Consider the following 26,174-nt stretch of genomic DNA (forward strand, 5'->3'; position numbering starts at 1 on the left):
AGTAGGCATATAAAACCTAACACTGAAGTTCCACCTCCTTTAGAACTAAAAAAGCTGGAAAAAATGTAAAAGCCATTTTTTGAAAGCAACAGAAAGCTATGAAGGCATTGAAAATCTCTGGAGCCAACATTCAGACATGAGACTGACTTTTGGAGCCACTTTTCTCCATAAGGCAATTGACATTTTCGCCTAACATGTTAGCCACAGCTTTTAGCCAACTTACAAAGCTGGGGGAAAAAACAGAGTGTATGACCTATCAAGGATGAGGGACCCTGGTAAACACCTCATCCTTTGGTGCAGACCCTGAAGAAATATACCCTTAAAGTAAGAGTGTCTGTTTTTGTTCCAGTTTGAATTTAAGTAGTTTATTTGGGAGGTTCAGAGAACAATGGTGGAGAATAGAGATGTGGTGCAGGGAAGGAAAAACAAGCTTTAAATTAATGGGTGAGTTATTAAGTTAGTTACCCACAGTGGGAAGCTGGGGTTAATAGAACAGAGAGACTCTGTAAACCAGTGAAAAAATACAAGCTGCAGTATTATTCAACTCAAGGGGAGAGAAAACTGGAATATTTGCAGAACTCCCAAGGCTTATTGAGTGGTGATGGGGTGACATGAGAATATTAATTCCTTGGGATTTCTGAACTGCCATGAGTACAGCCTTCTGTAGTTTCAGGGGGAAAAAAAAAAAAAAAAAACCTTGAGGCATAGACACATGGAAAACTGGAGATTGTCCAGAGCATACTGAAATAAGAGTCCAAGGGGCCAGGAGTTATGTGCAGGACACTCACAGTATCTACTACAAAAGGTAAAACATAAATAGACCCTTCTTCACAGAACAGAAGCTTGGAAACATCTCAATCCCTAGTTGAATGAAGTGATCTGCCAGAAAAGCACAAACAAGCATTACTAAGGGAAGATTTTGTCCAGTTTTTCTAGTTGCTCTAAATCAACTCTAGCAGCCACTGCAGGTGGCAGAATTCTCTATCTTCCTTTAGATGACTGTGGAATTAGTTTTGATGTTTTCATGTTCATTCATGATTTAAGTTATTTTTGCCTTTTTCTTAAGATTTTTAGCAGGGGGCTATCAATTTTACTGATCTTTAAAAGAAAACCAAGTTTTGGCTTTATTGACTTTCTTTTTTTTATTCTATTTCAATAAACTTAGATATCTTTATTACTTCCTTCTTTTGACTTTGTTTTTAATTTACCGTTCTTCCATTAATCTCCTGAATTTTATGTTTAGATGACTGATATTCAACCTTGCTTCATTTTCTAATACATGTATTTCAAATTATAAGTATTCCTTGAAACACATATTTTACTTATAACACAAGTTTTGATATACATTTTTTATTCAGTTCAAAAATTTACCTAATTTCCATTGTGATTTCTGACCCATGGGTTACTCTTAAGAACAATGATTTTTTAGTTAATCTTTCTGTATTGATTTATAAGTGAATTGTACAGTAGTTTGAGAATATGCTCTATATATTGTGATTCTTTGGTGAGACTTGCTTTGTGACTAACACATGGTCAATTTTTGTAAATGCACTTAAAAAGTATGTATGTTCTGCCACTGTTGGGTATCGTGTTTCATGTTTTGTGTGTGTGTGTGTGTGTGTGTGTGTGTGTGTGTGTCAATTAGATCAACTTTGCTATCATTCTACCTATTTTGTGTCCATGTTCTATCAGTTATTAAGAGAGTCATGTTAAAATCTACTGGGATTATTAATTTGTCCAGTTCCCATTCAATATTATCAATTTACTCACCTTCTCATATGTAACAGTTCTGTATGTATTTGAGTCTGCCTCTGGAATTTCTCTTCTATTTTCTAGACTTGTCCACTGAATCAGGAGCAAGTAATACAATGTTGTACTTATGAGAGCTTCACATTAAGTTCCAATATCTAAGTGGGCAAATTCCCTGCCTGTCTCCCCTACACTTTTCTAATTTTCTTGGCTATTTTTCCTTTTATTTCCCATCTGAACTTTAGAATTAGCTTTCAGTAATAACAAAACCAAAAACAACATACTTTGTCATTTTTATTGGAATTATGTGAGATACAGACAGCTTTATCACATTGTGTCTTCTTACATGTATTGCTTTTCATTTGGTCTTTTTTTCTTACCTTTATTAGAATTTTATAAATCTCTATTTAGTTTTAATATAAAGTATTGATTTCTAAACTTAATGTGAAAAAAATCAATGTGTAGATACTTGCCAAAATGCAGATTCCCAGACCTACCCCCAGAGATTTTGATTCTTTAGGACTTTAGTATGGGGTTCAGATAGTCTCATGTAGGTGGTATAGGAAAAATTTTGAGAAATACTAGTTTATATCTTATGTATTTCTTGAGTGTTTTCCTAGGTATTTTCCCTTTTTTATTGCTATTATAAATAAGTACTCTTTCATCTATATCTTCTAATTGGCTGTTGTTTGCATATAGAAAGGCTACTGATTGTTGTTTCTGGGTGATTTCCAACAGATAAGAGGAAAACAGTGGCATAATTCCATCAGTTTCAAACCAGAATTCATACTGGAAAATTATCTCAGTTAAGGTTATAATTGTATGTAGTCTTTGGATATTTGTAGACCTTGTTTGAATTGTTAATCAAAACAGTATTGATTTGTTTCATGGAAATAATTAATAATGTATTCTTCCACAGAAAAGGCAACCGTGGAATTGCCCCAATTAAAGGCTACAAAGAAATGAGTAGAACATTTTCTTTAACTTTGAAAAACTCCATTCATTTAGGAACTGATATCCATCTTATGCTGAAAGTTTCACAAATTATCTAAAAAAACTATTTCCAAAATGAAAATCTACAGTATATTCTCTATAGTATTTATTTTATTCATAAATAAAACGTTTAGGACATTATTTGTCTTCATCTTACATTCTTGAAAAAGTTGTTAACGTTCTACAAATTAGGAAAACTGAAAGCAATTCCCTGTCCCAGGATGGCATGTTATGGGTTACTGGTAGAATAAAAATAAACACTAGACCTCACAGTCAATGGCTTACTGGCTACTAACCCATATTCCCACCATTATTCTTGAAAGGCTAGCACCAACTAAATTATTTCATTAATAAAAGTCTGTAAGTCAAGGCCCTTCGCAAAAAGTAAGATGAAGATTTCAAGACTTTAGCTACACTATTGTGAGAAAGAAAGGAGGGAGGAAAAGAGTCACCGTGAAGTAATAAGAAATACATACATGATTTCTGCTCCTAGTTCCTGATAATTTCTGGTCTTTGACTCTGGGTCCTGACACAGAGCTCCTAAAGCCCTTGGAATTTCCTAGGTGATAGGCGTATCTTTTGTTCTAATGAGATGACACTCAGCAGGCTCCTGGATAGGGCTGGTCACCAGAAACACCAAGCCATGATTAGAAGCTTGAAGCTTTTAGCCCTATCCCCCATTCCCAGAGGGAGAGGGGCTGGGCACTGAATTAGTAATTATCAATGATGATATGATATGATAAAGCCTCCATAAAAATCCTGGAAGTATAGGGTTCAAAGAACTTCCAGCTTGGCGAACACATCCACATGCCAGGGGAGCAGTGGCACATCCCAACTCCACAGAGGTAGATGCTCCTCTACTTGGAACCCTTCCAGACCTTGCCGTATATATCTCTTCATTTGGCTCTTCATCTAAATCCTTTATCATAGCCTTTATTATATAATAAATTGGTAAACATTAAGTGTTTGCTAGCTATACTAGCAAATTGTGGGACCCAAAAGGGGTCATGGGAGCCCCAATCTATAGCCAGTTGGTCTAGAAGTATTAGAGACAACCTAGGACATGTGACTGGTGTCTGAATTGGGGCAGATTTGTGGGACTGGGACTGAGCCCTTAACTTGTGGGATCTGATACTAACTCTAGGTAGATAGTGTTAGAATTGAATTGACTTGTAGGATGACTAGTTAGTATAGGAGAATTGGTGTGGGAATAAATCCACACATCTAGTGTCAAAAGTGCTGTAAGGGTAGTAGCAGTGTGAGAGTAAAGGAAAATAGTATGTTTTCCCTGGAGAGTCCTATACAAAGAGTTGCACTTCTGTCTCAAAGAACAAATTATAATCTTACCTGCATGATTTGGAAGGAAAAATTTTCTTGTAAGAACTTCTTAATGTGAGGGACCACACCTTTTGGTAGAGTATTAATTGCATTCAATAACTTCTTCATCTCTACTAGTAGGTTAACAGAGACAAGATCGGTAGGTGTGTCCTTTTCCTGTTTATCCTAGAAGACATTATTAATTAAAACTTTCCATAATTATACATGTTCATATTACTCTAATATTAAGACCAAATATTTTTAAAAAGTACCTTTACATACTATATGTAGATCACTGTGACAGACCTATAGAAAATCCAAGTAAGAATAAGACATTCTCTCTGCTTTCAAGGAACTTAAAACATAACAGGAAATTTAAGACCAAAACTAAGGAAGCTTTAATATATTCATTTAATACATTAATTTAATACATTCATCATAAATTCATTTGAAAATTATAAATGAAAGTAGATATTTTAAGATGTGAAAATTATACTATTTTTTATAGAGTAGTGAATTAGAAAACATCATACTTATAAACAAAGTAGTAAAATAGAATGACTCAATTCAGTCTGAACTGAGTAAGTCATAATAATCTTGGGTCTACAGGAACTCATTCTTACAAATTAATGAAGCCATAATTAATGGTTAATCAATAGCTATACAGTCAAGTCCTGCTGGATTATTTATTAACATTAGTTGTGAGGAATGAGTGGGCGACAGAAAGGGAGAGGTGCCTGGATGATGGCCTTCCTTCAAATCTTAACATGATACCTCAGTTCCCATACACTGTTTAAACTTAGGGAATATGAATATGTTGTTGCTGACCTCTGATAATCAGAACAGACAGTTTCTTACTAAAGAGGCCATGCAAAACTTGAGTCACTGAAATGCCCTGGTGGGGGTGATTCCTTGACCATCAGGTCTCCAACAGACTAAAATTACCCAGGAAAGTGACTAGGAATCAGTAAAGTCCACAATAGAGTACTATCTGCCTACTCTCCCCTTCTGGATTTGAGTCTTAAATTAAGATTCCTCCATTCCCATCAATACCCAACAAATAATCTTACATTTTATAATATTTCATTGTATGAAAATTTTATCCAAAAATGAAGGAAAATGTTAGCAGTTTGCTACATCTCAGTGAAGGGTATATAAGTATCCTTTGTATTATTTTGCAACTTTTCTGTAGGTTTGATATTTTTCAAAAAGTTCAAAAAAACAAAAACAAAACTTCCACAATAGATAGACCCTTAAAAAGAATAACCACTGTTAGTACTGCACACATTTCAAACTAAAGGTCAATTCTGCAGTCAAAAAACACCACAAACTCATCTTATACTAATTACCAAATTGATAAGCAAGATTATGGCATGAATAAAAATTTTTAATAGGGCATACTATAAGCTTCACGCTTATTAAGTATTTTTATCTATAAATATGATTTCAGTTAGTTGTTATAAATTATATAAATTCCATCTTTTAAGTCAGATATCAAAATATTTGATGCTCAAATCATTTTTGTAAAATTAATTTAGCCTCTAAACCAAATTCAGGTCAAAGTTTCTACTGCATTTGATTTCTGTATTTCCAGTTCTGTAGTTAGAAAAATATATTCTGGATCTAATCTCCCTGGTTCAAGTATATTTCCCTATGTACATCTGCATATATTGTATTTTTTTCTGCAACAGCTTTGATAGCGATAACCTCATGCAGGTGAATAATATGATTATTTTATGTTTATATTTTCTCTTCCTATATTACTTGATAATCTTATAAGCTTTGTTAACAGTGCACATCAATAATCATATATAACTATGTATGGTTAAAATTGCACTAAAAGGAACCAAATAGCTCTTCATCCAACCTTAGTTAAATATAAGCACATGTGATATTTATGTATGTGTGTGGATGTGTGCTTTTATATATATATGTGTGTATACATATATATGTCTTTTTTAAACTACGACAAAATTTATTGTCATTGCCAATATAAGCCATATATTAATGTATACTTCAGTTATTCTCTTTCATTTTGAACTGGAAGTTCTAACAGTAAAGATAAAAACAGGAAAGAGAATTTCAAAACAACTCTGAAATGCCTTACTAAATAAAATTCTGTGTGTGTGTTTTCTCTTCATGTGTATAGTTTTTATTTTATTTGGATTTTGCTTTTAAAAGACAAATAAGAGATTCTTAAAATTGATTGTTGGGATGTTCTGGGAAAGTCAATTCAATCACCTACTAATTTTAACTTCTAGTTAGAATTGGTGCTTATAATAACTTTGAGACACACATATCAATTATCAGAGAGCTTTCATTATGACCGTACTTTTACTTATAAAGGAAGGAAAGTAGACTCACCCCCAAATTTTTAACAAATATTTTAACTGACTAGATTTAGAATTATGCTGTCATACCTAATTAATCATTACTAATTAACAATGAGAATTAAATCTTCTCTTACCAGTTGATCAGTTGATTTTTCTACCTTATTCTTGATGTCCTCCTTAATCTGCCCCTCCACAGGAGGATCCCTACTTTAAATGAAAAATAAAGGTGTATTCAGAGGGTCTCCTTACAAAGAACACAATTAAACTGCAGTAGTAAAGAATCTAACAAGTGAATTTGTCTGAAAGTTCAAAAGTGTAAACAATGTATAGCAAAGACTGATAATAGTGGTAGTTGTCACATCTTTTAGGGACTCAAGCTAAAGAAAAAAATTATGTTGTCCCTTACTAGATGGTGGCAAACAGAACTGAAGGCTGATGTAAAAAGCTTTTCTTGAATAGACACACAATAGACCAAAATAATGGGGAAATTTAAACTTTATAGCACTGCTTCAGTATAAAGAAAAAAGGATCTTAAGAAGCCTCATGTTGTGTGTGTGTGTATGTGCATGCATTTATTAAGATAATAAAGGTTTGGAAAGGATCTATCTTATGTAGATCCTTTTATATTTTGTTTCAGGTTCCTGGTATTATAGTCATCCAGTTTTCCAAAATAATTTTTTAAAATTGAGGGAGAATATCATATTTAAAAACCAACTATTTTTGTAAAAAGGAGTAACTTGACAAGTTTTGCTTCTGGCATTGGTTTAAAATGTGAACATATATGGTGTTACATACAGAACTGAAAAAATTTATTGCTTTTGCCTACATACAGAACCATGATATTGGGCCCATAAGAATTCTATACACTAGCAGAGATAAAACTGAGGTGAGAAACATATCAATTCATTTACTCAGCATTATACTTTATAAAAATTATCCCATTTTACTTCACATTTATGTATTCATTTCATAGACAATCATTTATCATCTTCCACTATGCCAACAGATTTTGTCAGGGGAAACTGGGACAGATAAACAGTACAGTATTATCCACATAGTGACAGTTTCAACAAAAGATGATTTATACACACAAACGATACTTCACAAGATGGTTCTCAGTGCTCTTTAAAATGTCATCGCAAAGAAAAACCTCTTAACTATCTTTTTATCCACTTCTAAGCCCCACTCCAAAAAGGACATAAGGAATTTTCTTGTGTTGTCAAGGAATAAGAAATAGTGCGCCAGTATTCTGAAGCCTCTCAATTTTTGTAGAAGAGTACATAAAGTTCTCAAATGCATACCCTACTTGCTAACTCCATTTCATGGAGTTCAAGCCAACAGTTCTCAGTCTCACATGCTTATTAAAATCACCTGTGAAGCTTTTGAACACCCTGATGTCCAAACCCTACTTCAGAGCTTCTTAATCCAAAGTGTAGGATGTGGGCTGCTATATTCACCAGTTTTCCTAACAAATTTGGTATGTAAGCTTAACTAATCCTCACTCCCTCCCCAATATTAAAATGGCTCTATTAAAGGTTACTAATGAAATCCTGCTTGTTATGTCAACAGATTTGTCTTAGTTCTTCATTCTACCTAGCCTTTCTGCATTATTTAACATTGCCCATCATACCCTCCAACCTCCTGTGGAAACTTCTGCATTCTTTGTGGCTGCTGGTTCTCCTCCTAGCTCTCTACTCCTCAGTTTGTACCACTGACTACCCCTCTTCCTCTCATTCATCTTATTCGTTTATTATTAATAATACTTAATACAGAACAATATACATTAACAGAATCAAACCATGCTCCTGATATATTAGAAAAGGAAGGTACATCAACAGTCCCTACGGCAGTCACTTTAAGATGGGTAATTTGATGTCCAGAGAGGTTATATACCTAGAAAGTAGCAAAGCTGGAACTAGAGTTTAGCCAGAGTATAGTACTTAAGAGAAATTTCCTGAAATTAGATTTCCCCCCATCTACATCCCCCACTAATCAAAGTTGCTAAACTGTCTTGAAGCATAAAGGTGTCTCATCAATACTAGCTTCCCAAGATTATATGGAAAGGACAAATGTTGTGTCTTCAAATGCAACAAACATGGTTGGTTTTTGTCAACCTATCCCTTACCTCATAAAAAACTGTTCTGGTAGAGAATCCATGCTGCAGACTATGTTTTGCAAAAGTCTTATTCAAATGCTTACAGACTTTTACTACTGATGTTTAAAGCTGCAAGAAAAGTAATATTTTTAATGGTCAAGTAGAAGGATTACATTCTTTTCCCCCACTATAAAAATATATATGATCATTAAAGAAATAGTTGGAATAGTTGAAATAGTTGTAAAAGAAAATGAAAATTACATAGTTTGACCATCCAAAGTCACTACCTACATTTTAATATTTTACTTTTTCCAGCATACATATATTTTACCAACTTGTAATCATACTGGATAAATGTTCTACATTATGGTTTTCACCACTGAGCACTATATCAAAAGCATCTTTCATGTGATATTATACTCCTAGTATGTATTCTCAATGGTTACACAAGAATTGGCTGACTGGGGTTTCCTAGACCATTAATTTATAGATGGACATTTAGATTGTTTCCTATTTTACCTTTATGATTATTCTAAGAAATTCTCATAAGTAGAATTTCTCAGTCAAAAGACAAATATTTTAAGCCTCTTGGTGCATACTGCTAAATGACTTCCCCAGAAGTTTATGCTAATTTATTTTCCACAGAGTACATGAGTTTCTGTTTAATGCAATCTTCATTAACACTAATTGTTTTGTTTTCTTTATTCTAAAGGTAACATTTAGCCACCTTCCCCCAAAATCATGATTCTATGTCTTCATAAAATAGGAAAGGTGAGATGTACACTCTCTGGTTCAAATATCAATGAATGTCGTGGATGTTACCTGAAAGAAAAAAAAAAACTGCCACCACACAAATGAAAATAAAAAGAATATCCATTTGTACATCTATTTATATAACTCTCTATTCAATTATTCCAAGAGTAACTCTTCTAAAATTAGTCACATTTACACCCAGATGTTTATAGCAGCACTACCTACAGTAGCCAAATTATGGAAGCAGCCTAAGTGTCCATTGAGAGATGAATGGATAAAGAAGAGGTGGTATTTGTATACAAGGGAATATTATTCATCCATAAAAGAGAATGAAATCCTACCATCTGCAATGACATGGATGGAGCTAGAGAGTATTATGCCAAGAGAAAGGCAAATACCACATGACTTCACTCAAATGTGGAATTTAAGAAATAGATGAGCAAAGGAAAAAAAGAGAGACAAACCAAGAAACAGACTCTTAATTACAGAGAACTGATGGTTACCAGAGGGGAGGTAGGTAGGGTTACGTAGGTGATGAGGATTAAGGAGTGCACGTGTTGTGATGAGCACCAGGTGATGTATGGAATTGCTGAATCACTATACTGTACACCTGAAATAGAACATTATATATTAACTAGAACTAACAAAACAAAACAAAACAAACCCCACTAATAGCATGTGTAATATACAGCCGTAAGTTAGATCAGCAGAACTTTTGAAGGCCCATTATTAAAATGCAGTTCAGCATAGGTAATTCGCAAATAAAGAAAACATGTTCCACAAGATCATTTGCAAGTCACCTATTCATTCAGATTGTATTTACTCAAAGAAACACTATTTTACATGATACTGACTCTCCCTTAGAAGCCAGAAAAAGCCAACCAAACATGTAGAAAAGAAGTAACGGCTGGACCTGAACCTTCATAAGCCTTGAGGCCTGAGTATCCTGTCATTAGTGAGCTTAATAGGGAAGGGGGCAATTTGGTGCCTGACTAAAAGAAGTCCTGGGAGATCATCTGCAAAACTAATATTCCTAATTATGATACTGCCTGTAGATATTTTCTATATTTGACTCACACCAGCTCTAAGTTACAAAGGTAAGGGTAATTCTCTCAACAATCCAATGGATACTTCCTAATCAAAACACAAATGCAAACATTTACTCTCACACACACACACACACACACACACACACACACACACACCCATCTGATTTCTTCGTTTACTAACAAGTGTTGGCAAGGATGTGGACGCAAGGAACCCTCATACACTGTTGGTGGGAGTGTAAATTGGTGTAGCCACTGTGGAAAACAGTATGCAGGTTCTTCAAAAAATTAAAATTAGAAATGCCATATGACCCAATAATTCTAAGTATTTACTCAAAGAAATTAAAAACATTAATTTGAAAAGATCTTTGCACCCCTGCAGCATTATTTACAATAGCCAAGAAATGGAATCAATCCAAGTGTCCACCAATAGATGAATGGATACAGATGTGATATATATACATAAACACACTGAAATATTATTCAATATTTGAAAAGGACAAGATCATGCTATTTGTGACAACATGGGTGGATCTAGAGAGTATTAGCTAAATGAAATAAGTCATTATTTCATTCAAACAAATGAATAAACAAAAAACAGAATCAGACCTATAAATACAGAGAACTGATGGTTGCCAGAGGGAAGGGGATAAGACGCATGGGCAAAACGCATGAAGAGGAGTAGGAGATATAGGCTTCCAGTTATGGAATAAGTCACAGGAATAAAAGGCACAGCATAGAAATATAGTGAATAATACTATAATAACATATCATGACAGATGGCAGCTACGCTTGTGATGAGCATAGCATAACCTATAGACATAATGAATCATTATGTTATACACCTGAAACTAACATAACATTAAATGTAAACTATACTTTAAAAAAAAGGTTAAAAAATAAATTTCCTCATTTAAAAGACAGTTTTCTAACACCTCTTAGTTTCTTGCCCATCCCTAACAAAAATGTCTTACTGTCAGTATATCTCACCTATGCAGAATCCAGTTCTCCTAGATATTTTATAGTTTTATTCTTATTTTTAAAAACTCAGTAAGCAAATATGTCAATTTAAATTTGCATTCTTTGTTCAATACCAATGAAAGATCTAACCTAACACTAATGATGAAGAGGTTGTTATTCTCTCACACTAGATCAGATCTGTTTCATCTCTTCAATAAAGCTGTATAAAAAAGGACGTGGCTTTGGGAATTCTAGGACTGTGATCAAACTGCTTTTCTTTTATAGCTTCTATAACCTCCCTGCTCATTTTAATAAAAAGTTAGGCATTATCTCACAGATTATACAAAAGCACACCTTTTCTAGACAAAGCAGTCCCCCTCATTTCCAGAATTTAAAAGCCCAGACACAGATACCTCCCCCTCTGATAAGCTCTCCTTCAGTCAGTTGTTTGCACAGATCACAAGGCTGAAAAGGGAAGAAAGTCCTCTGGCAACAAGGTAGAGAAGATGGAAGGCCTCTGCTAAGCTATTCAGTGCTCAGCTTGAAAAAGAAAAGGATATAGTATTAATTAATAAATCAGAAGATATTTGGAGCCTGAATTAAGAATTAAGAAAAGCTAATGGCTTTTTTAGTCTGCTTAGAAATACAACCTGAGATGAATCTCTGTGGTGAAAGGTTTTCCAGGAGAATATCATCAACCCCATCATTTCCCCAGGAGCTAAGCAGATCATGTGTGGCAAACCCTACTGCAATAGCAGCAGCCGCGGTGACGGTGGCACTTTACAGCCTCTGCTGGGAAGGAAGGCGTAAGTGCCTAGCAACAGAAAGGAAGTAGCCAGCCCGAAACATTAACACACTGCTTCTAAAATAATCCAGAGGTTCTTACCATTCTAGAAGAGGCTGAAGGAAACCTTTAAAATCAGGGTTAACATGGGATAAAGGATGAATCTGGTTTCCCCCGGTGTGTTCATCTCAACAGGCTTTCCCTGTCAGCAAGAAACTAAAAATTTACCTCCCTTCCTGGAACTGAGGGATTGCTTGTCCACAGGAACCTATTCAGATGCTGGCTAATTGATCAGAGGGCAAGTTAAAGGTCAGTGTCAATTTCTAGCACACCTTTATCCACCAAGCAAAATGATCTTATCCACAGGCTGTTTTTTACCGGTCAAAAACAAAGTCCTGCCATCTTTATCCTTATCCAACAGTAAAATGCCTTTCTTACTGCTCCCTCTGAGCTTCCCAGCTCCCTCTTATCTACTGAAATTGTACCAAACTTTTTTTAATCGCAAAAGTATTCCACCTCCCCCTACTTTTAAAGGTGGCTTATTCACAACAAAGCAGGCACAGTTTTGTTTCTAATTGTTTAATCATTCATTCAAATGTTTACCTTACAGCACTTGTCACCTCAACATTATAAAAGCACACTGTTTTTTAAATCTACTCGAGTGCTCATCGTAAGTCATCTGACCAAGTTAGAGGCTCTAACTAGCCAAAAAGTTCACATTTCAGTGTGTGGGTAGATAGATGTCCCATGGATTTACTACTCTTGTCAGTTCTGGCCCTTACAGATCACACAATGCCAAATGGAAAAAGGGAGTTATCGTGTGCAAAAACATTAAAATTCAATTCATTTTTCTCAATGCTATTAGTTTGAAAACAAAATAATATAAGTTATTTTTCAAGAGAGAAATTCAGTTGTGAGAACTTCTCTTGTGCCCACTAAATCTGGGTTCCTCAATCTTGACACTATAGACATTTTAGGCTAGATGAAGCTTTGTTATGGGAAGATATACTCTGCATTTTAAGGATGTTTTGGAGCACCGCTAGCTTCTACCTCATAGGTGCCAAAAGCAACTCTCTCCCACCTCTCAGGTCCATTGTGAAAACCAAAAGTGTTTCCAAGCACTGCCAAATGTCCCCTGGGGGACAAAATGCCCCAGTTGAGAACCACCTAATGATTTAAAATGAAAAGAGCCTGGGTGGCTCAGTTGGTTAAGCGTCTATTGATTTCGGCTCAGGTCAAGATCCAACGGTTTGCGAGATAGAGCCCTGCGTCTGGCTCTGTGCTGACAGTGTGGAGCTTGCTTGGGATTCCTGGTTTCCCTTTCTCTCTGCCCCTCTCCCACTCTCTCTCTCAAAAATAAACAAACATTAAAAAAAAATACAAAGGTCGGGGCGCCTGGGTGGCGCAGTCGGTTAAGCGTCTGGCTTCAGCCAGGTCACGATCTCGCGGTCCGTGAGTTAGAGCCCCGCGTCAGGCTCTGGGCTGATGGCTCAGAGCCTGGAGCCTGTTTCCGATTCTATGTCTCCCTCTCTCTGCCCCTCCCCTGTTCATGCTCTGTCTCTCTCTGTCCCAAAAATAAATAAACGTTGAAAAAAAAATTAAAAAAAAATACAAAGGTTAATTAAGTAAACACATAACAGATTGTTCTGAGGAAGAACACTAAGACTATCCTGGTATTATGTAATATTTACAATCATTTGTCTACAAGAAAGAAAAATGACATAAAGTACCTCATTTAGATTTCATATCAATGTCAAAAGTTGAGAGATTGCATAGCACTGGTAGTTAAGAGCACAAAAAATATTGGAATACTCCTGCAAGGGTATACAGAACTGCTTTGATACACATTAGCTATGCAACCTTGCTTGAAACTAATTAACATCTGTGCTTCAGTTTCCTCATCTGGAAAATAAAGATGGGACCCACTTTAGGTTCCTCAAAAAATTAATAGAACTACCCTATGACCCAGCAATTGCACTACTAGACATTTATCCAAGGGATATAGGCATGCTGTTTCGAAGGAACACGTGCGCCCCAACGTTTACAGCAGCACTATCAACAATAGCCAAAGTATAGAAAGAGCCCAAATGTCCATCGATGGATGAATGGACAAAGATGTGGTATATATGCACAATGGAGTATTACTCGGCAATCAAAAATAATGAAATCTTGCCATTTTCAACTACATGGATGGAACTAGAGGGTATTATGCTAAGCGAAATTAGTCAGAGAAAGACAAGGATCATATGACTTCACTCATGAGGACTTTAAGACACAAGACAGATGAACATAAAGGAAGCGAAGCAAAAATAATACGAAAACAGGGAAGGGGACAAAACATAAGAGACTCTTAAATATGGAGAACAGAGGGTTACTGGAGGGGTGGTGGGAGGGAGGATGGGCTAAATGGGTAAGGAGCATCAAGGAATCTACTCCTGAAATCATTGTTGCACTATATGCCAACTTGGATGCAAATTTAAAAATAAATAAAAAACAAAACAAAACAAAAAAGATGGTACTTGCTTCACAGGGTCATCAAGATTAAATGTTTAAAATATGTAATAGAACAAGACCTAGCACATAGTAATTACTATGTGTTACTATCATCCCTTCATTATCATCAACAAATTTTGTTTAAATTTGTAGCAAAATCAGTTTTTTCTTCCAATTCTCTACCTTGATGGAGAACTGCTACCATATGGAAAGGAAATAATGAGATTAAGAGCTGGGACAAAAAACACATTTTTCAAATATATCCCACATGGCACAAATGCAGCTTAGTTTGCACATTTGGCATCTTGGGTTTTTCACATCAGCACATATGACACACGTCATATTCCTTAAACAGTATGATATACCATTGTATAAATGTATCATTTCACCAGACAACTATTGATAAACACTTCCTCTCTGGTCTTCCCTTTTTTTCTTTTGCTATTACTAACAATGCTGCAATAAACAACCTTGAACATGCAACTTGGTAAAATCTTGATAGTTATTTTAAAAAGCTGGATTTACAGGACACCTGGGTGGCTCAGTAGGCTGAGCGTTCAACTATTAATTTCGGCTCAAGTCATGATCCCAGGTCATGAGATAAAGCCCTATGTCTGGCTCTGCACTAAGTGGAGCCTGCCTGAGATTCTCTCTCTCTCTCTCTCTCTCTCTGCCCCTCTCCCCCACTCACACTCGCTCGCTCTCTCAAAACAAGAACAGAAAAGTTGGTTTACGACATCAGCACTGAATTACAGAAGTATTTCAGAAGTTCATTGGTCTGTTAGCAAAGCAGGTCTCTGACACTGCTTGTTAACACTTCTGCTAGATTTTCCCAAAAGAATTCCAAAAAATTCCTTAGAGATGTGAGATGTTTTGCTCCATATGAGTAGTCATTACTTCAAGGCTTAAAACATTATGAAGAGGATGCTTTCTAGGAATAAGGCAAGACATCAGTAATGGGAGTTTCCTTATAACCAAAATTTTAAATATTATTGATCTGATTATGTTTACTATGCAAGCAGCAACAGCCATTCTTGGTGGCTTTTAAAGTAGAGGCTCTATGACTCTAGCACTCTGAAAGTCTTTATTACTCAAGTGTGAGCTCCAGGTAGACAAGAATTGCTAGGACCATCAGGTTAGACTCACACAGGTTATACCATTATTTTGTTACTGTGTTAAGAGTGAACACAATATATTGATTATTTGGTTTTCTAATTTTCCATTAATTTCTTCCATTTTTTTATCTGACTTCCTGGCAAGGCCACAAAATGAACATACCTAGCTAGACACAAGTAGCCAAAACATTATTTTACCACAAAGAAAAAATAGTTTGTTTAAGGCAAACTCCAGGACTCATGGATAATGGTTGGAAAATCGTTGCAAAAGTTATCATAAACTGAAGAGCATTCTTGCCCTAAAAGATCAGGGAATTCACTGTCATACCTCAGCTCGTCATCTTGAAAAAAATCATTATTAGCACTGTCTGGCAGCTTATATCAGAAAGGAAGAACCCTGCAATGTACACCCAGCACCCTTCCTTATAAATCTGCCAAAATAGGAAATATCCTTGTCAAAACCAGCATCTTGTCAGGAGTAGGTTTGTTTTTTGTTTGGAGAAGGTTTTTAATTTTCCTCAGACCCTCAGACCTATCCAGTTACTTCAAGATTTAGCAAACCTAAAGAACATATATTAATTTGTTTTTAATATTTGGAATGTACCTATAATGAATACGCACAGGTTAGGATTTACCTGGGGAAAAAAATCCAGATATTAAAATACCCATCAGTTTCCTTTTATTTACAGGTAACACTGCGAAAATCACACTGTTCAGAAACACAGCTAGAAACCCTTGGAAGGAGCATGTTACCACTAAGCAAATTTTCCAAAGCAGAATATTTTCAGCAATGTTGTCATTACTGTTATTAGACAATGATGAGAAAAAGGAAACAAGACAGAATGTTGACACATGACACATGTAGAGATGATAATCAAGCAGGAAGTAGAGTATATAATATGCACTTGACTCTCTCACCACCAATGACAAGGCCTACAATACCCAAATCCAGACTGATCCACCAATGTAAGAAGACTCATTATCTCAGAAAGACATATATTTGTAAGAAGAGTTTAGCTGAGAAGGTAGGTCAAGGTTTGGTTATGAAGAATTTTCTCTCATAAAATTAATTGGGTGTAAATAACTGTGGTTTCATCAAAAATAAGATTAATTTTCATCAGCTCCTATGTGTCTGGCTCTAGGCTAAGTACCTATGTACAGTGAATACACATCTGATCCTCACACAACTGTGAAATAAACATTACTGTAATTCATTTTAAAAAGTAAGCAACTGAGGGATTTAGAGTTCATATTGCTAACAAATTAATAAAAGCAGAAATTCAGGCCCAAGTTTCACTAACTGCAAATTCCATATTCTTTCCACTAGGTCCCATTAAGTGCAATATTTAACTATTTAAGCGTGGTGTTCAATTTTGAGCTAAACCGAGTAATATGCATAAAGACAAACACTTAGAAACAAAACTATTTATGTGACCTTACTGACTAGTAATGATACTGTAAAGATAATCATGACATCTGATAATTTCATAATATATTATTCTCATTAGTTTTTGCTAAGAAAATCCATTTGTTCAAGAAAACAATTCAGAAAAATGCCAGTACTACACGTGCTACTAAAATGAACAATAATTAATATGTGTTTAAATGCTCTGTTAAGGTTAACAATTTTGGAGAAGTCTCCAAATTTTTTTTGATCACCATGTATCTAAAGCAATAAGTCTGAGAATACACTGACAATACATGAAAAGCAATTCATTTATGAATTACATACAGATATTACTATAATATAAAATAAAAAAGAATGATATCAAAATAAGTAAAAATTTCTAATTGTTCCCACACCCTGATAGCTTCACATATCCCAAGGTGTGCATATTCCACTTTGGATGCCACTATCTTAGAAAATGGTTCCACATTTTAATTAAAGAAACAGAACATAATAATATCTTTCATGAACATAGTAATATCTACTTTCTGAAAGACTGGAAATTTAAAAATGAGATATGCAAAGGACTTGGCTCTGTATAAAGTAGGTCTTCAATAAATACTATAGGTAAAAATGATTATTGTACCTTAATTTAAAATAAAATTATGTCACTTACCTTTATCTGCAAAATTGGGATTCAGAAACAATGGATAATATTTATGTTTAAAAAAAAAGGCAACCTTCTGATACTGAGATATGAAATTAGATGTGAAATTGGGGTAAAAAACATTTACCCAAATTACCCAAACCATGTACTTAAAGTTGAATTCTGTGAAATGTGCATGGAAAAACAAAACAAAACAAAACAGGAATTGTTTGAAAAGTGAAAAAGTTAATTTTATGGTTTGGCAAATCATTTAGAGGTAAGTTGAATTTTAACACTTGATTGGGAAAAGAAACAGGAAGAATAATTGAAAAGAGAGCAATTTTGGCTTAACAGGTTTTTTGCCTTTGTGTTGAGGGTAACATTTCTCAAAAATCAAAGTTGACATTAATTCTACAGACTTAGTTTTCTGGCTCTGCATAAAGGGCAAAATCAATTTAATATTAATATTTGAATATTTGAATATTTAATATTGTTTTAACTACAGTAGAAACAAGGTATCCAAATGAGTCCATGCCTAGACCTCTGCCAATTTTCTACCACTAGATTTCTTTGCCTTGAATCTTTGGAACCCGGGCCAATAGAACTTTTGTTCTACCTGCTATTTATGCATACTTAATAATCTCCTAATTTACATCTGGCCTCACATCTCCACTGAATAGAAGCTCCACAAAGTCAGGAATTTTTTTTTTTTTTTAATCCCTCTGCTATATATCTGCAGAGCCTACAACAACACCTGGTACACTTCAAGCACTCAATATTTAATTTAAAGAATGAAGCCACCTTTCTTCTGAATACCGCAAGTCCTCAGAAGGCAGAAGACGGAGCTTGTGTGTAAATTAAGACTGCCTTCTCTGCCAACCTGAGCCCTTCTTTACAGGTCAAAAGTAGCCCATATACTACTGTAAAACTATCCCTGCAGATAACCATGGAATCAAGACAGGGCCTCTGTCTTCTGGCAGCTACTCAGTGTTCTTTGTTGTTTCCTCTAAATATTTAAGTACCCTGTGGTTTAGTTTTTCTATCCACACTCACCTTTTATCATTTAGGTTCAAGGCTTTAAATTTTTACCTTTAGCCTTGACCTCTCCCTTAACTACAAATAATATATTCGACAGCCCATTCAGCATCTCCTGGATGTCTAGTAGATATCGAAACATAACTGAAACTGAGCTCTAGATACTGCCTTCTCCCCACAAAATGGCTGAAGCAGAGCCACTCAGCCAAGCCAGGTCTAGATCAGACTAACTGCAGTCAACTCAAAGTCTGGTGAGCAAGAAATAAATGCTCATGATTTATAACCACTGAGTTTTGAGGTGATTTGCTATGCAGCAAATACTGAACAATATGACACACTGTCTAAAATTCCAACACTCCATCTTGACTGATACTTCCTTTCCCTCTTCCCTTTATTTTCCTCCATAGCACTTACTACATTCGTACATTTTATTTATAGTTCCTATTTGTTGTCTATGTCTCCCGTTAAAATAAAAGCTCCACCTGGATAGAAATTTTTTATCTGATTCACTGCCATAACCCCAGTACCTGGAAATGTACTTACCACTCAAGCACTCATTAAATGTATGGTGGGTGAATGAACAATTAGCTCTGTGTTCACACTGTTGGTATAATTCTCATACTACAACATTCAGTATTCTATAAACTCTGCACTTCTGTCACAAATTCATATCTTCATTCAGTCTGATTTATATAACAGGACTTAAGCTCTGGTCATGAGACATTAAAATTTTTCAGGAGGGCCTAGGTGGCTCAGTTAAGCATCCAACTCTTGATCTCAGCTCAGGTCATGATCTTACAGTCGTGAAATCAAGCCCTCCATAAGGCTCTATGCTGGGCATGGATCCTGCTTAAGAATCTCTCTCTCCCTCTCTACTACTCCCCTGCTTGTGCATGCTCTCTCGCTCTCACAAAAAATAAACGTTTTTAAAAATTCCACTTTATGGGGTGCCTGGATGGTTCAGTCAGTTGAGTGTTCCAACTCTTGGTTTCGGCTCCAGTCATGATCCCAGGGTTATGGGATCTGTGCTGAGCATGGAGCCTGCTTGAGATCCTCTATCTCTCCCTCCCTCTGCCCCTCTTCCCAGCTAGCACTCTCTCTCTAAAAAAATCTATTTTACTCTTAAAGGTATGCTAAGTTTTTCTAAAAGAAATAAAGGAGCTAGACAGCCCTAATACTGAGTTCTAAGATCCTAAGCAATTTTTTTTAACTCCCTTTAATATGTTTCTGGAACTATAAATTAGGGAAAATGTCTGTGCAAATACAAAGGATGTCAATAAAAAAATCTATGGAGAAAAGGGATTTTAAGCCAAACCTTGAAGATATTAATATTTTGCCCTAAAAAATGTGTTCCTATAGTACTCTCCATTTCTCTTAATAACACTTACTCTGATTTGTGTAACAGAATCTAAGCTCTTTGAGAATGAAGGAATATTCATATTTAAAAAATTTTTTACCTGGTTGGTCAAACTAATTTAACTGGATTTTTTTCTTTTTTTAAGTAAAATACAGGAGCACCTAGGTGGCTCAGTGGGTTAAGTGTCTGACTCTTGATTTTAGCTCAGATTATGATCTCATGGTTGTGAGATCCAGGCCCCACATCAGGCTCCTCACTGAGTGTGGAGCCTGCCTGGGATTCTAGATACCTCTCCCTCTATCTTTCTCTGTCTCAATATAAATAAACAAACAAATATTTAAAAAACATAAAAATGAAATGCAGATGCTCACTTTAGCTACTATCCTTTTAAAATCTGTGGGCATAAATGTCCTTTATAAAAAATATATATGTAAATCTGCTAAGCCTTAAACCTTAAAAAAAAAAATAAGGGAAAATATGTACATGGATGGAATTAATAAACCTAAATGTAAAATTAGTGATTCTGACAAAAAAGGAAAAGAGTAAAGTTGGTTCTTGAAAAGCTGAATGAAGTAGATAAACCCCTAGAAGGTTCCAGTAAGGAACTTTCCGTAAGGAAAAATATAGGTAACATTTAAATGAAAAAGGAAATTTAAAACTACAATGAAGAGATTAAGAAAATTACTAGAATACTGATGCAACTTCATATCAAAATTTCTTTAAATCTAGGGCACCTGGGTGGCTCAGTCAATTAAGGGTCCAACTTTGGCTCAGGTCATGATCTCACCGTTTGTGAGTTTGAGCCCTGCATGGCGCTCTGTGCTGACAGTTCAGAGCCTGGAGCCTGCCTCAAATTCTGTGCCTCCCACTCTCTCTGCCCCTCCCCTGCTCGCACGCGCACTTTCTCTCTCAAAATAAATAAACATTAAAAAATTTTTTTTTAATTCTTTAAATCTAAAGAAAGAGTTGCTATATTAGAATATTTTTATTTCCAAACCTAAGGAAAGGTGGAAAAAATGATCAGATCTATAACCATATTACCAATTCAAATATTTTCAAAAGATCTACCACTAAATCAGCTACTTGATTTTATAGGCCAGTTGTATACAATCTACAAGGACCACCTGGTTCCTATGTGATTCTCATTCTGTAGCACAGAAAAAAAAGATTAGAAAACATCCAATTCATTTTTCAAAAGTTCACAAATTCCAAGAGAAAAGAAAAAATTAATGCAAAAATTTTAAATACAAAATCCTGAATAAAATATTTGCATCATAGCAAATACAAGTTTTGTTACCATAATCTGTATGACCTTGGGCAAATTATTTCCCCTCTCCTTAGTTTTTTCACCTGTAAAATGGAGATAATAGTACCTAAAGTATGAAGTTGTTATGAAGATTAATTAGTAAGTACAAAATTCTTAGAATAGTGCCTGGCTTCTAACAAATGCTCAATAAGTGTTAGCTATTATTATCCCAAGAACAAAAAAGCAACACAATACATTGCATTATCATGTCAAAGTGGAAAATGTGATCTATAAACATAGGTATTTGATAATGTTTTTAAGTAGACGCTTTGGCAAGTCTTTAAGTACAACAGGTATAAAGGGCAATCTAAACATTTGAAAGACTACTACAAGCCAATAGCACAAATTATACTAAGTGTTAAAATACTGGTCATTCCCATTCAATTAAATCATAAGACAAAGATGTTCAGTATCACCATGATTATTCCAATTTGTTTTTTCACTAATGAAATAAAGACAACATATACTGGACATGATGAAATTATTATTTATAGATGATATATAGTGAGAAAGTCTAAGAGAGTAAGCAAAATTCTATAAAAACTAATAAGAAATTTTAGTCAGGGTCTGGATAAAAGATGTATCAAAATCAGCATTTTTTTTTTTTTTTTTACAGTAGCAATACCAAATTTTAAAGGAGAAAAAGAGAACCCGCTCACATTAACAAAAATTATGCAATGCCCTGGAACAAACTTAATACACGACTAGAAGATAAATTACATAAAATTTCACTGAACATGAAATACAACCTGAATAGTATTAACTATCTCAGCAGTATCTGTATCTTCTCAGTCACCCCAACTAGAAACTTGGAGTCCCTTCTAGTTTCATGCTTGTCTTCACATCTGAAATAAGTCATTAAATCCTGCCTATTTCACCTACTTATTTCTCCAATTTTTCACCTCTTTGTTATCTCCACTTCAATTACCCCTGGTAATCCTTTGCAAAGACTCAGCAAATTAAATATTCTCATTACTCCTACCCTTATCTTTATCAAAATCACAGGCTGCCCAGTTGCCAGAGTAATCAACCTAAAACACAAACCTAAATAGATCAGGCCCCAGTTAAAAGCCAAAGATCACCACTGAATTCAGTATCAAGAATAAGGTCTTCAGTCATCTGGACCGAGCTTCATCACCATCATCATCACCACTTCCTCCTCCTCCCCATTTTTTGGTGCCTAAAATAAGACGGTTTCTCATATTAGGATGTGCAAGTATCTCTGCCTAAATGTGTTAGGGCTTCTCACAGTTACCATCATGGTACATCCTACTATACTTCCAACATCAATTTTTGAAAACGATTTTTTAAGAAAGACATATTAAAATGAGTATCTTACAGATGAGAATGCAAAATTTGTATCATTACTTATGTTAAAATGAAAGATTGTAAAGAAAGATGGATAATTACTTATGTTAAAATGAAAGAGTGTAAAGAAAGATGGCATTTACAGATAGCAGCTTTGACCTCTTCCCTTGGTGGAGAATGAGTATGAAGATGAGACACTTGTCATTATTAGTGAAAAGTCTAACACCAACCAAAAGGTTATCACTGCATTTGCTAATGAACTAAGATGTAACTAACACCTGCTGAGAAAGTAATTATGCCAGGCAACTGCTCTAAATTCTTGTAAGTTGATTAGCTCATTTTATAATGGTTTGCACCACCTGACATGACCTCATCTTTACTGCTACTCTCACCCTTGCTGTCTACCCTAGTCATAGTGGCATCCTTGGTGTTCCTGACACACATCATGGTCCCACTTCAGAATCTCTGCCCTTGCTTTTCTACTTTTCCCCCTAGAGAGCAGGGCTGTCTCCTTCAACTCCTTGAAGCACTTCCTCAAATATTGCTTGCTCTATCTTGACCTCCCAACTCCCTTCTTCCCAACCACCATTATTCTCCAAGAATAATTCTGCTAAATTTTTTTCTCCATCTCACCTCTGTTACAAGCTGTTTTTTTCCTATCAGACCATAATTTCCATAACATAGGTTTTATTCACTTAAATCCCTAGTGCTTAGACAAGTACCTGGTACACTGTAGGCTCTCAATGATTTCTGATTTATTTAACTTATTGAACAGGTACTACCGTTAGCTGGATTTTAAGAAACTGAAGCAGAGAGAATCTGCCTTATGGTCACATAGTAAAAGGTGGAACCAGAGTTTGTAAACATAAAGCCTGGCTTCACTGGTCAACATAACTGCATGGTGCCTCTAACTTATATGAATTCCATATGTACTACCTATTTAGTACATTTCCCCAATTAGACAGTTGCTTCCCAGCAGGGATACTTCATCATCTTTGTTCTCCTGCGACTTCTAACCCACGTTATACAATCGATAACTGTTCACAGAATGAATGAATGTATATGTACATTAATTACCTATTTTTACATGTATGTCTCAATTGGCTGGATTATTGTAAGCTTGCAAACTAAAAACTTTTAATATAAAAAATCCATTTTAAAAATGTAATGTAAAAACATTTTTTGAACTGACAAAACATGATCCATGACGAATGATTTAATTAAAACGACATGCGCCTTGCTCTTCCAATTGTTTCCAAACTGGTTTTTAAAGCTTAATTCAATATTAGCATACTTCAAGCAAAAAAAAGCTCCAAAACCAGAAACTCATTTCATTATATACACACGCACAATATTATCTCTTACAAAAAACGCAAAGGGCGGTGCCGTGTTTCATAGAAGACACCGAGGCTTAGAAAGCAATGGATCATGCCAAATAAAAATAGATACCTTCACTTACAAAAACTGACGCTAATGAGAACACTCTCCGCAGCAATACCTGGCCCAGAAGTCACCAGGAGCTAGCTTTCTGTAATAAGTTTGACGACTACCTTAAGGGCATGACTACCTCGCCACAGAATCCCAATGGCCCCAGGCTTACTCTGAAAAACAAACATTTCTGGGTAGAAAGGGTGGACGCAGGAAAAATATTTAAAAAGAGGTCCCTCCCAGGCCCCCTCAAAATCTAGAGGCCAAGATTCTCCTCAGAGCTCCTCACCGTGTCTAGACTACGGGGAAGCGACCATTTCTCAGGCAGAGGTTCATGCACAAAGAAAAACCGGCCATCCAGCGTGAAGGCCGAAGAAGCAAACGAAAACTGAGAGCTCTAATAAACACGGACCCCCCTGCGCCTAACGGCCCCTTCGCAAATTGAGTCGCAATCGCATTTCTCGCGAGATTTATCGTCTCCACGGGATCTCGAAGTTGAAAGCTCGCGGCTTTTCGAAGCGACGGTGGGTTGAGGGAATGGGTAAAGAAGTTCGGGAAAGGACAGCTTCCAACCCCCTTGAAGAACCCACAGACCCACTAGACCCTCTCGCATCTCCTTTCTTCATTGACAGCAGCTCTCCCAGGGTACCCAGGGACTTCCGAAGCGCTACCGGAACCGGAAGCATCGGGACTTAGGGGGGTGGGGCTGAAAAATCAAAAAAAGCGCCGCGAAAGTTGGAGGCTGGTGCGGCAGGGCGGTAGTGGCCCCCAGGTGGGGTTGTGGCGAGTGCCAATGGACTCCACCGCCTGCCTGAAGTCCTTGCTCCTGACCATCAGTCAGTATAAAGCCGTTAAGTCGGAGGCGAATGCCACCCAGCTTTTGCGGCACTTGGAGGTGAGGGACTACGGGATGGGGACTAGATAAGCTTCCCTGTAGAAACCCTTAGTTCACGGTGCGGCCGGGGTGTTGCGGCCCCAGCCTGCAAAGGTCTGCCCATCGCTCCCTTAGGTCTCTTTTTGTATTAGTAAGGAAGGCGAAAGTCAGCCTTGAATTCCCACTCTTAACTCCGCCCAAGTCCATCCGCGTTCAGCTGGCTGCAGCTAGAGGGAATAGTGATTGATACTCGAAGTCCTAGGAAGAGGGAGGGTGGGACAAAATGTTGGGGGATTTAGGCTCTTTGGGGATTGGTAGAGGAGAAAGTTCGGAGCTCTTTCTTTTCCTTCGTTTCTTTGGTTTTTCCATCGCAACAGAGCTCTTGCAGAATACACAGCAATTCTCGAGAGTGAAGGTGATGGGGAGTGATGATTAAAACTTGTTTTATTCCTGTCCCTTAGGCAGCTTACAATCTGAACCAATTGCTTGCTGCTTCTCTTATAACTCATGTTGAACTCGAATTTGAAAAAGAAAAAAATTTTTTTTAACTTTCCTTGGGTTAAAAAGCAATCAAAATACTAATCATAATTTTTTTTAACCAAAATATACTGTTCCCAGTTTTCAAACCTGAATTGCTAAATTGCTTTCACTTTTTCTGTTAGCTCCCACTAATTTATGGCTAGATCACTTATTCACAGCTTTCTGTGTTCCTATTTGTTTTTAGGCTTTTAATCTCATTTCTTGCACATTCACAGAATTCCAACTAACAATAACCTCAGTTTAATTAAAAAAAAAAAATTAAGCTCAGCCAAAGCTTATTTTAATTCCATCTGTCACAGCTTCTGTTAACATAGAACTGAACATAATTTTAAAATATATTCTATTATATTTATGAAATAAAATCTAAATTACAAAGATTAGCAAATTACTACTGGAGAGAAAAGACTATTGAGAATAGTACAGCAACATCAATCTGGATAACTGTTGTGATACTGGAATGCATTAAATGTGCCTGTTTCCTCCAGCTTCACTGATGCTCCTTATCACTTCAGGTGCCCATCTCCTAAGTACATTTTCTTTTTTCATTCATTACCTCAACAAATCTCTGCAAAACGAATAAAGTGTTAGCTGTTAAATGCTAAAGCTTTGCTTCTCAATTAGAATATAAAAATGTGATAGTGGGCTCCAGAAGCCA

General features: G+C 35.9%; 2 protein-coding genes across 13 annotated transcripts in view; one reads left to right on the plus strand and one right to left on the minus strand.

Annotated features, from left to right (window-relative positions):
* The window catches only part of DZIP3 (DAZ interacting zinc finger protein 3), a 101,167-nt gene extending 76,419 nt beyond the window's left edge, over positions 1-24,748 (minus strand). For 2 of the 12 annotated variants that reach the window (XM_086675509.1, XM_086675503.1), the window contains exons 1-4: positions 24,395-24,748; positions 8,518-8,616; positions 6,527-6,599; positions 4,090-4,245 (exon numbers count right to left, since the gene is read on the minus strand). In XM_086675509.1, the coding sequence (XP_086531635.1) occupies positions 4,090-4,245; positions 6,527-6,599; positions 8,518-8,549 (261 nt within the window). In that variant the 5' untranslated portion in view covers positions 8,550-8,616; positions 24,395-24,748. Of the gene's footprint in view, positions 1-3,218; positions 3,363-4,089; positions 4,246-6,526; positions 6,600-8,517; positions 8,617-11,659; positions 11,787-11,896; positions 13,369-24,136; positions 24,279-24,394 lie in introns of those variants that run through there. The other 10 variants (XM_086675514.1, XM_086675513.1, XM_086675507.1 and 7 more) reach the window with 9 other exon arrangements.
* CIP2A (cellular inhibitor of PP2A) overlaps positions 24,614-26,174 on the plus strand; it is a 36,489-nt gene continuing 34,928 nt past the window's right edge. Inside the window, exon 1 of the mRNA XM_025913417.2 lies at positions 24,614-25,000. Within this exon, the coding sequence (XP_025769202.1) occupies positions 24,899-25,000 (102 nt within the window). The 5' untranslated portion in view covers positions 24,614-24,898. The remainder of the gene's footprint in view (positions 25,001-26,174) is intronic.

Source organism: Puma concolor, chromosome C2, assembly GCF_028749965.1.
Source record: "Puma concolor isolate L17-30 chromosome C2, mPumCon1.1.hap2, whole genome shotgun sequence".
NCBI lineage: Eukaryota > Metazoa > Chordata > Mammalia > Carnivora > Felidae > Puma > Puma concolor.